Consider the following 12,544-nt stretch of genomic DNA (forward strand, 5'->3'; position numbering starts at 1 on the left):
TAGTTGTTTGTCAGTTGCTTCATTTGCTATTATTTTCTCCCATTCTAAAGGCTGTCTTTTCACCTTGCTTATAGTTTCCTTTGTTGTGCAGAAGCTTTTAAGTTTAATTAGGTCCCATTTGTTTATTTTTGCTTTTATTTTCAATATTCTGGGAGGTGGGTCATACAGGATCCTGGTGTGATTTATGTCAGAGAGTGTTTTGCCTATGTTCTCCTCTAGGAGTTTTATAGTTTCTGGTCTTACGTTTAGATCTTTATTCCATGCCCCAGCAATCCCACTGCTGGGCATACATAGCAAGGAAACCAGAATTGAAAGAGACGTGTACCCCAATGTTCATCGCAGCACTGTTTATAGTAGCCAGGACATGGAAGCAACCTAGATGTCCATCAGCAGATGAATGGATAAGAAAGCTGTGGTACATATACACAATGGAGTATTACTCAGCCATTAAAAAGAATACATTTGAATCAGTTCTAATGAGGTGGATGAAACTGGAGCCTATTATACAGAGTGAAGTAAGCCAGAAAGAAAAACACCAATACAGTATACTAACGCATATATATGGAATTTAGAAAGATGGTAACAATAACCCTGTATGCTTCTGCTAAGTCACTTCAGTCATGTCCGACTCTGTGCGACCCCATAGACAGAAGCCCACCAGGCTCCCCCATCCCTGGGATTCTCCAGGCAAGAACACTGGAGTGGGTTGCCATTTCTTTCTCCAATGCATGAAAGTGAAAAGTGAAAGTGAAGTTGTTCAGTCATATCCAACTCTTAGCGACGCCATGGACTGCACCTTACCAGGCTTCTCTGTCCATGGGATTTTCCAGGCAAGAGTACTGGAGTGGGGTGCCATACGAGACAGCAAAAGAGACACTGATGTATAAACAGTCTTTTGGACTCTGTGGGAGAGGGAGATCATCTGTGGGATGATTTGGGAGAATGGCATTGAAACATTTATAATATCATATATGAAACGAGTCGCCAGTCCAGGTTCGATGCACGATACTGGATGCTTGGGTCTGGTGCACTGAGACGACCCAGAGGGATGATACAGGGAGGGAGGGAGGAGGGTTCAGGATAGGGAACACGTGTATACCTGTGGCAGATTCATGTTGATATATGGCAAAACCGATACAATATTGTAAAGTTAAAAAATAAAATAAAATAAAATTAAAAAAAAAAAAAAAAGACATTGTGTTTTACAGATCTTTTCATCCACTCCTATCTTTTTGGGAGTTGAAACAGCTTTAGTTGCCTTAGGAAGGCTTCTTTTACCAAATTTCTATATGGACTCAGGTGTAGACACCCACAGAATTTAAGGAGTTGAAATGACAAGGAACCTGCTTGAAATGCAAACTGAATGTTGTACATAAGCTTATTAAAATAATGTACTTACTAGAGTATTCAGTGTGGGAGGTTTTTACCACTTACACTTTTATAGCCACTCTCGTATCCTTGCCTGGAAATTCCATGGACAGAGGAGCCTGGCAGGCTACAGTCCATGGATTTACAGAGAGTCCGACACACGGAACGACTGAACACATGCACGCAGTGATCTTTGGTTTTAGCTATCTCATTAATTTCCACAAGGTGGCAGCAGAACACAGCGCGCCTGGTCCTATACTAATAAACACTGTAATTTGAAATCTCCATTAATCTCTCCAATTTCATTTGATAAAGAAAAAAATAAGTAACACTCAGCAAGAAGGGAACACTTTACATAATAAAATCACTCTTGGTAAATTAACTCTTGTAAATAATGGTCTAATTTCATGAGAGCTCTAATTTAACACCAATAACACCAAAAACAATGGGGAATAAGGAAAATTATGACATTTTGAGTCGGAGGAATAAAGCCTCAGTTTTATACATGTTACATGCATTACCTGTCCTGGCTAAACAGGGACAATCAAGTACCTATACCTATACTGTAAGGAAAACAAAAACATTTCATTAGGAAGAAGGACAAAGTACTCATCATGCCAATCACAGGGCATATTCCTGGGAGACTTAAGGGTATGTGTACTTCTTTACATATTCTAAGTGTTAAGAAAATTGTCAGTAACTGTTATGTTTAAAAATAAACATACATGGTTACATGTAATTAAGTAAAATGCCCCCAAAGACTAAAAGCATAGAGTCTGTATAAAAAAGTCTAGATAATCTTCAAAATGAAAGATTTCTCTGTAAACAGCTGAACTGATAATAAGGCAATCATTTACTAAAAAAAATAATTAACTTTCATCACCAAAAAAAAGTTTCAGGTTTTAGGAATGAAAAATCATTAAGAAGCTAGATTTTAATATACGAGAAGCATTTGTTTAAATTTCACGCCTTTCTTTGTGTTGACACTTAGGGTCCTACTTTACTACTTTTCACTCAGGTGTCACAACAAAACAATGAACCACATACAATCATCATCCCTGTCCCCTCCCCTCGTAGTTTGTCAGGACAGGACATTGAGTTCCCTCCCTGTTCAGGCTTCGGGCAGGCACTACTCTGCCATGACCAGAGGGGGCAGCACTCGACAGCTCTGAGGCACTGGGTCCCCTCCCATCATGGTTACCCAGGATCAGGGGACACTGACTCAACAAGGATCATCAGCTGAGCCCTGACTCTGTGCAGACACAGTTGGAAACCCCTGTTCCATGAGATCTGGAGGCTCACACAGGACCATTTATTTTAGAGCTTAAAGACAGACCAAGTCCCACCATTTCATGAATGAGACCTGGGTCCCTGAGACCTCCCCCCACCTGCCCACCTGGCTGTCTAGGGGAGCAGGTTACAGAGTCTCCTGCCTCCCAACCCAGCAGGGGCTTCATTCAGACTCAGCTTCTCTCCAAAACCCCAATGTCTGTGCCCCTCTCCCTCCCGAGGGCTCCCTATGATCTAACCTGTGACCTAACCTACCCTCCTGTGGTGTGGGTTCAGTTTTCCTGACTCACCCACACTGACACGGGAGGGTGTGCACAGAGGACCATGGAACCAGGTTGCAGGTGAGCATTTCAATTGTCAAAAAGGGGCTGCACTGGGGGTGCAATACTTGAGAGCAAATTCTTCTGTTTTCCCTGTTTGCCTGAACATTATACATAAACCAAGTGTTGGAACATTGCCAGTTCTCCATGTCAGCTTCCATACAGTGAAAGCTTTGAACGGAATCACTGGAGCTAATGATGACCACTTGCTGTCTCCTCCTGTTCCTGGCTGCCACCAAAGTAGCCAGAAGCTTCCAGAAGATTAGGATGGGGGAGCCCCCAATCTACCCCACAGCCAAGATCCAGATCACAGCCTTACTCCATGTGTAGTAAGATGGTCTGTGAAGATCAGTATACAGAAAATGTACATTGATTCCCCAAAGGCTGTTGTTTCTAACAACTGGTTGTGTATTTGTTAGTTAACCCACATCATACTGCAGCATTTTGTATGCCCAATCCTGTAAATTCTAACATTACCAAAGTATATAATTTAAGTTCAAGATATGCTAATACTTTAAAGCTCTGTTGAAAATGAGAGAGAGAACAACCTGTAAGATGTCTTAGCTGATTTTATAATCTCCAGTAGTTGCAAACCTTATTCCTGATTTTGAGAAGTTTTATAACATACTTTCAGCATATGAGTAAGTCACATTTTACACCATGTGTAAAACCTCAAAATTTTCTTATAAATCTATGTCACAGTTGTTTTATTAGCAGTCAAGATCCTGAGGTGGAGGACTTGTTACCTTATCCCAAAAAGCAGTTAAATCTTGCACATCCACAATTGTTTCACCATCTGATGGTGGCAGCTGATGGTCATGCAGTGGTATGTTTTCGAGTAACAGAAAGTCCTACAGAGAAAGGAAAAACAGACAGTTTAGTTTGCAGGATGAAAGCACAAACAAACATAACTGCCTTCCTGGAATTTATAACAAACTTCATATAGCCTACATATCATTATTCCAACTGTACTCAAAGTGTTGGTTCACATCAGAACACACTAAATAATATACAGAATAAAATATACAGTGCATCAGATATACAGCAACATAGTGAATACAGGATACATAGAGTATTTTATATATATATAGGTTTGTGCGTGTATATAATACACACACATAATATATGTGTGTGTGTGTGTGTGTGTGTGTGTGTGTGTGTATATATATATATATATATAATATGAAGAGTTTCAGGCCATGAGGAAAGTTGTAAGTTTCTCAGTAAGTGGACTAGTTTCTCCTCAAGGAGAAAGTCTGGCTCCAAACTCCAGCACATTTAGAACCTACAGCCAGAGGGAACTCTGAGATGATAAAAAAAATCTTAATGTTACCTGTAGGGACTTACATAGTCCCCTGATCAGGCCTCTAGCACTCCATACTCTGCAGGCTCAAACATTTTTGGTTCCTTAAATGCATGAATCCCCTTCTCATGCACTAAAAGCCTTTATCACATCACCTTCCCCAGGAAAATGAGAAGCATCAGCCTCCCACCTTCCCCAGCCCTACACACGGAATTCTCTAGGTAATTTCCTCAGCCTTCCCAGGAAACACGACCTCCAAAATTACACCAGTGATTCTTCCAAAGCACTTCATGGCACCTCAGACTTTTCCTTCCAAGGACTAATGACAGACAAATGTGCCTCTACCATGAGTTTCACTATTTGATTCTATTTTAACCCCTCACTCGGAGAAGGCAATGGCAACCCACTCCAGTACTCTTGCCTGGAAAATCCCATGGACGGAGGGGCCTGGTGGGCTGCAGTCCATGGGGTCGCTAGGAGTCGGACACGACTGAGAGACTTCACTTTCACTTTTCATTTTCATGCATTGGAGAAGGAAATGGAAACCCACTCCAGTGTTCTTGCCTGGAGAATCCCAGGGACGGGGGAGCCTGGTGGGCTGCCGTCTATGGGGTCACACAGAGTCGGACACGACTGAAGTGACTTAGCAGCAGCAGTAGCAGTAACCCCTCACTTGATAAATATATGTTCCAAGCAGGAAGGACTTCTCTGCATGTGCTTACCTGCCACTGAACATACTCATCAAGCCTGCTCCAGACTTCAGGTAGGTAGTATTCCATTATTTTGTGAAGTGATGAAATAGGTGGATAAATTTCAAATTTACTCCCCCGCACCCCACCAAAAGTCTAGCATAAATTAAGACAGGGTTTTCCTCTCAAATTATTTTAATCTCAACAACATCCTGTCGTATTTTATATTTGCTAAAATATCTGGTGACTTTTTGTGTTTCTTTCTACAACTAGGGCAATATTTCCCAGGTTTGGCTGATTTTCAGATGTATGGCACTTTGACTAAAGACACAGATACTTTGGGCCCTAGCAAAAACCTAGTGAATCAGAAACACCAAGGTGTGATTTTTTTAAAGGCATTCAGGGGATTCTGATGAGCTAGAGAAATAAAATTTTTTTAAGCATTGCAGAAATTATATGAGCTGAATAAGAGTCTAATATGTAAAAGAAAAAAATAGTTCAACAATTATTTCTACTCACCTTGGAACAATGTGTCATACTAACACCAACCTTCTCACCATGCTTATTCTCGGCCATTGGTCCTGCCTTTACTGAGAACAACTATTGCCTAAAAGATCTCTAAATTCCTAGACCATCACCCCGCCAGAAAATGTATGAACATGAAAAAATCTAGGTTTCTTGCTCAAATCAATGATGTTTAATCAGAACACAAAGCATCCAGACAAAGTCCCAGGAAAATTCAAAGTTCTCAGTAGGTTATAATTTTAATGTTACCACACACATTTACATGGAAAGGAATTTTAAGCCTCAGACACTGTTCAGGTACATTTTGGTGGAAAAGAAATAAAAACTCCTACTCAAATATTTTTGAGCACAATACTCCAAAAAACTCTGCAGGTCCCCTTTCATGCATCCCCTTTAAGTGCGTCACATAATTGATTTGAGAATCAGAGTTACCACTGTCTCCACTACAACCATTCTTAATAGTTAGGCATCTGCAGGAGCCTAGACATGATGGAGCTGGAAAGTACTTCAGTTGCACATTTTCTGAGCATTGGCTATTTGTGAAGAGTACAAAGATGAACAAGGCACTGTAGCTGCCTTTTAGATAAGTCTGGAGTTCAGGGAAGGAAAGAAAGCCACAAACACGTGGCTTAGTCAGCTCAAAGTCACATCCAGGAGCTCAAAGAAAGAGATGTAGGGCCACAGATGATGAAAGCCACACTTAATGAGAGATTGCACACACCAGAATATACTAACAAGGCAATGCAAGAAACCAGGCTTTGGGCAGAATCCTAGTTCTGTCACTTACGAGAGATGAAAAGACGGGTAAACTATTTCATCTGTTATAGGACCTGTTTCCTTACCTGTAAAATGGGGACACTTATGCTTATCTCATTCAATTGCTGTCAGGATTCTATTTCTGTTGTCATTTTATTACAGTAAATTAAAGGTACATCATTGGTAACAACAGAAACAACACTGTATAGGAGATAATCCAAAATATATTCATCTTTCTTACCTGAAATTTTATGTCTATTGATCAGTAACTCCCTATTTCCCCTTTAGCTTTGATTTTAATTCTATGAATTTGATTATTTTTGATACCTCTTACAAGCAGAATTATACAGCATGTGTCCTTACATGACTAGCTTATGTCACTCATCATGTCTTCAGGTTTCACCCATGTTGTTGCTATTGCAGAGTTTCCTTTTTTCCTAACACTGAAAAATATTCTGCTTTGTGTACACACTCACTTTATACTCATTCACCCACCAGTGAACATTCAGGTAGTTTCCACATCTTGGCTATTATGAGTAGCATTGCAATGAACATGGGAGTACAGATATCTTTTGAAAAGATATCTCTTATTTCATTTTATTTGGGAAAATACCTAGAACTGGAATTGTGGGATCATATGGTAGTTCTTCAGAGAAGGCAATGGAACCCCACTCCAGTACTCTTAACTGGAAAATCCATGGACAGAGGAACCTGGTAGGCTGCAGTCCATGGGGTCGCAAAGAGACGACTGTGTGACTTCACTTTCACTTTTTACTTTCATGCATTGGAGAAGGAAATGGCAACCCACTCCAGTGTTCTTGCCTGGAGAATCCCAGGGACGGGGAAGCCTGGTGGGCTGCCGTCTATGGGGTCGCACAGAGTTGGACATGACTGAAGTGAATTAGCAGCAGCAGCATGGTAGTTCTTTGGGCTTCCCAGGTGGCTCTAGTGGTAAAGAACACGTCTGCCAATGAAGGAGACAAAAGAGAAGCAGGTTCCATAGGTCTTAATAATCTGGATAACTGCAATGGTGTGATCACTCACCTAGAGCCAAACATCCTATAGTGTGAAGTCAAGTTAGCCTTGGAAGCATTACTATGAACAAAGCTAGTGGAGGTGATGAGATTCCAACTGAGTCACTTCAAATCCTAAAAGATGATGCTGTTAAAGTGCTGCACTCAATATGCCATCAAATTTGGAAAACTCAGCAGTGGCCACAGGACTAGGAAAGGTCAGTTTTCATTATGATCCCAAAGAAGTGAAAGTTGCTCAGTCAAGTCTGACTCTTTGCAACTCCATGGACTCTACAGTCCATGGAATTCTCTAGAATACTAGAGTAGGTAGCCTTTCCCTTCTCTAAGGGATCTTTCCAACCAAGGGATCAAACCCAGGTCTCCTGCATTGCAGGCAGATTCTTTACCAGCTGAGCCACCAGGGAAGCCCAATCCCAAAGAAAGGCAAGGTCAAAGAATGTTCAAACTATTGCACAATGGTGCTCATTCCACATGCTAGCAAAGTAATGTTCAAAATCCTTCAAGCTTCAGCAGTATGTGAACTGAGAAATTCCAGATGTACAAACTGGATTTAGAAAAGGTAGAGGAACCAGAGGTAAACTGCCAATATCCGTTGGATCATAGAAAGAGCAAGAGAATTCCAGAAAAACATCGACTTCTGCTTCACTGACTATTCTAAAGCCTTTGACTGTGTGGAGCACAACAAACTGTGAAAAATTCTTAAAGAGATGGGACCAGACCACCTTACCTCCTGAGAAACCTATAAGCAGGTCAAGAAGCAACAGTTAAAACCAGACATGGAACAACGAACTGGTTCAAAATTTGGAAAGGAGTGAGTCAAGGCTGTATATTGTCACCTTGCTTATTTAAATTATATGCAGAGTACATTATGTGAAATGCTGGGCTGGATGAAGAATAAGCTGGAATCAAGATTGCCAGGAGAAATATCAATAACCTCAGATAAGCAGATGACATCACCTTAATAGCAGAAAGTGAAGAGAAACTAAAGAGCTTCTGGATGAAAGTGAAAGCGGAGAGTGAAAAAGTTGGCTTAAAACTCAACATTCATTGTCGGGGAGTGTTTAACGGAGGATTCCTACGTGCTGTTTCTCATAAATCCTCTGTTCTTATCAGCTTCTGCCAGAGGCCAGTAAAACTGCACGCAGCTCTCAGGACTGAGGTCGTTGTGTGAGACAGGCTTGGGTCTCCTTTAGTAAACATTCTCTTTACAATAAAACTGCTTAGTCTTGCCCCCCTTTTTCTTGAGATATGGATTGTCTCTTGACCTTGTGACCATTATTATCCCTTGTTCCCTTGGTAACGGTTACTGTACGTTTGGTTTTCTGATCTTTATCATTGTTGAAAGAAATTTCTTGTACTACAGCCTATACATGCTCACAGAAAAATCATTAAAGCACCTTTGCTCCATAAGAGTTTGGGTCTCCATGTCTTTCTTTCTTTCTTTTCTGTCTCTCTCTCCCCCTCCCTCTAGCTCTCTCTTTCACTTTCTTATCGTTGATTCCAGACTGCCAGGTCCCGGTCCATTAAAGGACCCCAACAATTCAGAAAACTAAGATCATGTCATTCAGTCCCATCACTTCATGGCAAATAGATGGGGAAACATGCAAACAGTGAAAGGCTTTACTTTTGGGGCTCCAAAATCACTGCAGATATGAAATTAAAGACGCTTGCTTCTTGGAAGAAAAGTTATGGCCAACCTTATTAAAAAGCAGAGGCATCACTTTGCTGACAAAGGTTCATATAGTCAAAGCTATGGTTTTTCCAGTAGTCAAGTACGGATGAGAGTTGGACCATGAAGAAGGCTGAGCACCGAAGAACTGATGCTTTTGAACTGTGGTGCTGGAAAAGACTCCTGATAGTCCCCTGGACAGCAAAGAGATCAAACCAGTCAATCCTAAAGGAAATCTACCCTTTGAATTAAATGAATATTCAATTTCATGAATATTCAATATTCATTCAATTTCATGAATATTCAATGTTCATTGGAAGGATTGAAGCTAAAGCTCCAATACTTTGGCCACCTGATGCAAAGAGCTGACTCACTGGAAAAGGCCCTGATGCTGGGAAAGATTGAGGGCAGGAGGAGAAGGGGGCAACAGAGGATGAAATGGTTGGATGGCATCATCGACTCAGTGAACATGAATTTGAGCCTACTCTGGGAGAATGGTAAACTCAGGCAACCAGAACTGAACCCGTATGATTGATCTGTTTTATGGGTAATAGTTTTTTTATAGTAGAGAAAACTAATGACAAAAAAATCGGCTTTGATGACAAGACCCAAAAATAAAATATAATCACACCCAGAGTGATCTAACTTCACTAAAGAGCTATTACCAGCCCATCCATCACTGTAAGAAAGTAAGAACAAAACAAATTAGATTTTTTGTAAAGCCCAGACACTCAAACTCATGCCCCGGCCAGGTCACAGTGCCAATTTATCCTCATTTTAGACCTACTCATACAGACATGAATAATTGAGCACCTACTGTGTGCCAAGTCTTGATGATGTAAATTATTTGCCCTTGGAAATTTACAGACTCTTAGGAAAAGGAGACAGTGGGTATGATAAGAATCACAAATTAGAAAGGAAGAGGGAAGCTTGAGATGGATTAAGCAGAAAGGGAAAAGGGAACAGGGATGAAAAGACAGATCCAAAAGGCAAGCTCAGCAATCAAAAAGAAGAGCATCTATGGAGGAAATAACACATTTTTCAACACAGAGAACTGAGTGAATCTGTGGCTATTCTTCTTGCCCAGGGAACAAGGACCTCTCAGCAATCTCCTCCCCTCCCGGCTCAGAAAGGAATACTGTTCACACCCGGAATGTGCAGTCACTACCTTGTCATTCCAGTCAGTGTAGGAGATGGAATCTGTTTGCTGCTTCTGCTTTTAGATATTTTAACCACCCTGCAGTCATCACTGCACATCAAGAGCCTGTGCCACTGCTACTGCCGCCCATAAACCAGCAGGGATCTTATGATATTTGTTATGCACTCTATATAAGAAGTCGGAGAAGGCAATGGCAACCCACTCCAATACTCTTGCCTAGAAAATCCCATGGACGGAGGAGCCTGGTAGGCTGCAGTCCGTGGGGTCGCTAAGAGTCGGACACGACTGAGCAACTTCACTTTCACTTTCCTGCATTGGAGAAGGAAATGGCAACCCACTCCAGTGTTCTTGCCTGGAGAATCCCAGGGATGGGGGAGCCTTTCGTGGGCTGCTGTCTATGGGGTGGCACAGAGTTGGACACGACTGAAGCGACTTAGCAGCAGCTTAGCAGCTATATAAGAAGAGAGGGGAGTATGTATGACATTTTGGAAAGACTGCCAGCTTTGGCAATGAGACTTAAATGTCACCAAACTGGCACACAGTGACACCAAATAAGACGTTGTTCATAAAGTTCACCTACAACTAAAAAAAATTGCTTTTCATCAAACCTTGATTCTGTTGATGCTGACAACGGCCTCTGACACCTTCTCGATGGCCATGGGGAAGTAGAGGGTGCCTGTAAACCTCACAGTCTCGAACAGCATCACCACCAGAAACACTTGGCTGACTGTGATCCGGTTGTTAAGGACCACGGCGATGATGAAGGTGATAAAAATCATGATTTTGCTGGCAGCAAAAAAAATTGCCAAATTCACTCCTCTAAGGTAGGAACTTTTCAGAATCTTGGAAATTTCATCCCTGGAAAAGAGTAGGAAATAGGTTTTAAAAGGAACACCAACATCAACCCATGAATTCAGTGCCCTGTGTGAGTGGCCCTTTTCTAGGCAGTGGACACAGATTAAGATAAACCATCCCTCACATCACAGAGACACTACACTGTGCACACCCGGGGGTCTGCCCTGACACCAGGACCACACACTGCATTGCCACTTCACTCTTCCAACTAAAAGGGTCCTTAATGTCACACTTTTAAACATTTTGAGTCAATCAGATTGGATTTGAATATTCAGTCAACAAGCATTTGAAATCACAAGTCGTGTGCCAGGTACCTTGAGAATGTCTAAGACAAAGCCTATCCCTGCAGGAGCTCATGAACTTGTTTGGGGGAGAGAATAAGCAACCCCCAAATTGTGAGACACCAAGATATTAGACAGGCAGCCAGTACAGCCCCCACGGGAGTACAGAGCAGAGGCGTGTACCCCAGAGCAGTGGAGTCAGGGCAAGTCACAGACACATGGAACCTGAGATGAGCTGCCGTCAGTCAGGGCTGGCGGAGGCCAGAGAAGAGGGAAGATGAGAGTGTATCCCCAGCAGAGGGAGGGGCACCCACAAAGTGCAAAGTGAGAGGTGACAGGGAGCACCCAGAGAATTCTAAGCACCCTGGGCTCGAGTATAAACACTCATCAGATATTTAACTGAAAGATGAAAGAAATTCTACAAATATAAAGCAGAGCAAAACCCCAGTATTTTCAAGGAATACTACTCAACAATAAAAGGAACCAGCTACTTATACATGAGACAACTTGGATGAGTCTCTAGGGAATTCTTCTTAGTGAATAAGGTCAATCAAAAATGGTAACATACTGTATGGTATTATTTAGATAACATTCTTTAAAAATGACAAAATTATAGAAATAGAGACCAGACTAGAGATTGACACGGGTTAAGGATGTGGTAGGGACAGAAGGGAAGTAGGTGTGCTATAGAAGGGCAACATGTTTAATCCTGGTCCTGATGAAAACATTTTGTATCTTCCCTGTATAGTTGTCAACATCCTGTTGCAATATTGCACTATAGTGTTTCCAGAAATTACCACTGAGGGAAACTGAGCAGTGGATACACAGGAGGTCCCTGTACTATAAGCAACTGCATATGAATCTATGATTATCTAAAAATAAAAACAATTACAATTAAAAAAAAACCCCGATATTTCCATGGCTGTTTGGAATGAAAAATACTGATTCGTAAAGTTGGGCCTGACACAGTTATACCCAGCCTTTATAATCTCCCCTTTCTACTACATTAACATAAATTACAGCTTTAGTTTAAATATCATTTCAAATACTAAAATTTTATAATTATTGCTTATTTGGGATTTGCACTATTAAGAAATATTATGAATTTTATTTCTGTATAAGAAGCATATATATGTGTGTGTGTGTGTGTGTATATATATATATATATATATATTTTTTTTTTTTTTTTCCTTTAAGAACATAGTAAATGAGAAAATCCCCTGGTGGTTAGGACTCTGCACTTTCATTACCTAGGGCCTGAGTTCAATCCCTGGAACTAAGATTCCACAAGCCAT

The 12,544-nt window shown here is 41.2% G+C and overlaps 1 protein-coding gene across 1 annotated transcript in view; it reads right to left on the bottom strand.

The window, feature by feature from the left end:
* Positions 1 to 12,544, bottom strand: part of LOC129624660 (ATP-binding cassette sub-family C member 4-like) — a 123,735-nt gene that overhangs the window by 79,690 nt on the left and 31,501 nt on the right. Inside the window, exons 8-9 of the mRNA XM_055542817.1 lie at positions 10,722 to 10,971; positions 3,725 to 3,829 (exon numbers count right to left, since the gene is read on the bottom strand). Of these exons, the coding sequence (XP_055398792.1) occupies positions 3,725 to 3,829; positions 10,722 to 10,971 (355 nt within the window). The remainder of the gene's footprint in view (positions 1 to 3,724; positions 3,830 to 10,721; positions 10,972 to 12,544) is intronic.

Source organism: Bubalus kerabau, chromosome 12 (assembly GCF_029407905.1).
Source record: "Bubalus kerabau isolate K-KA32 ecotype Philippines breed swamp buffalo chromosome 12, PCC_UOA_SB_1v2, whole genome shotgun sequence".
NCBI classification, from domain to species: Eukaryota; Metazoa; Chordata; class Mammalia; order Artiodactyla; family Bovidae; genus Bubalus; species Bubalus kerabau.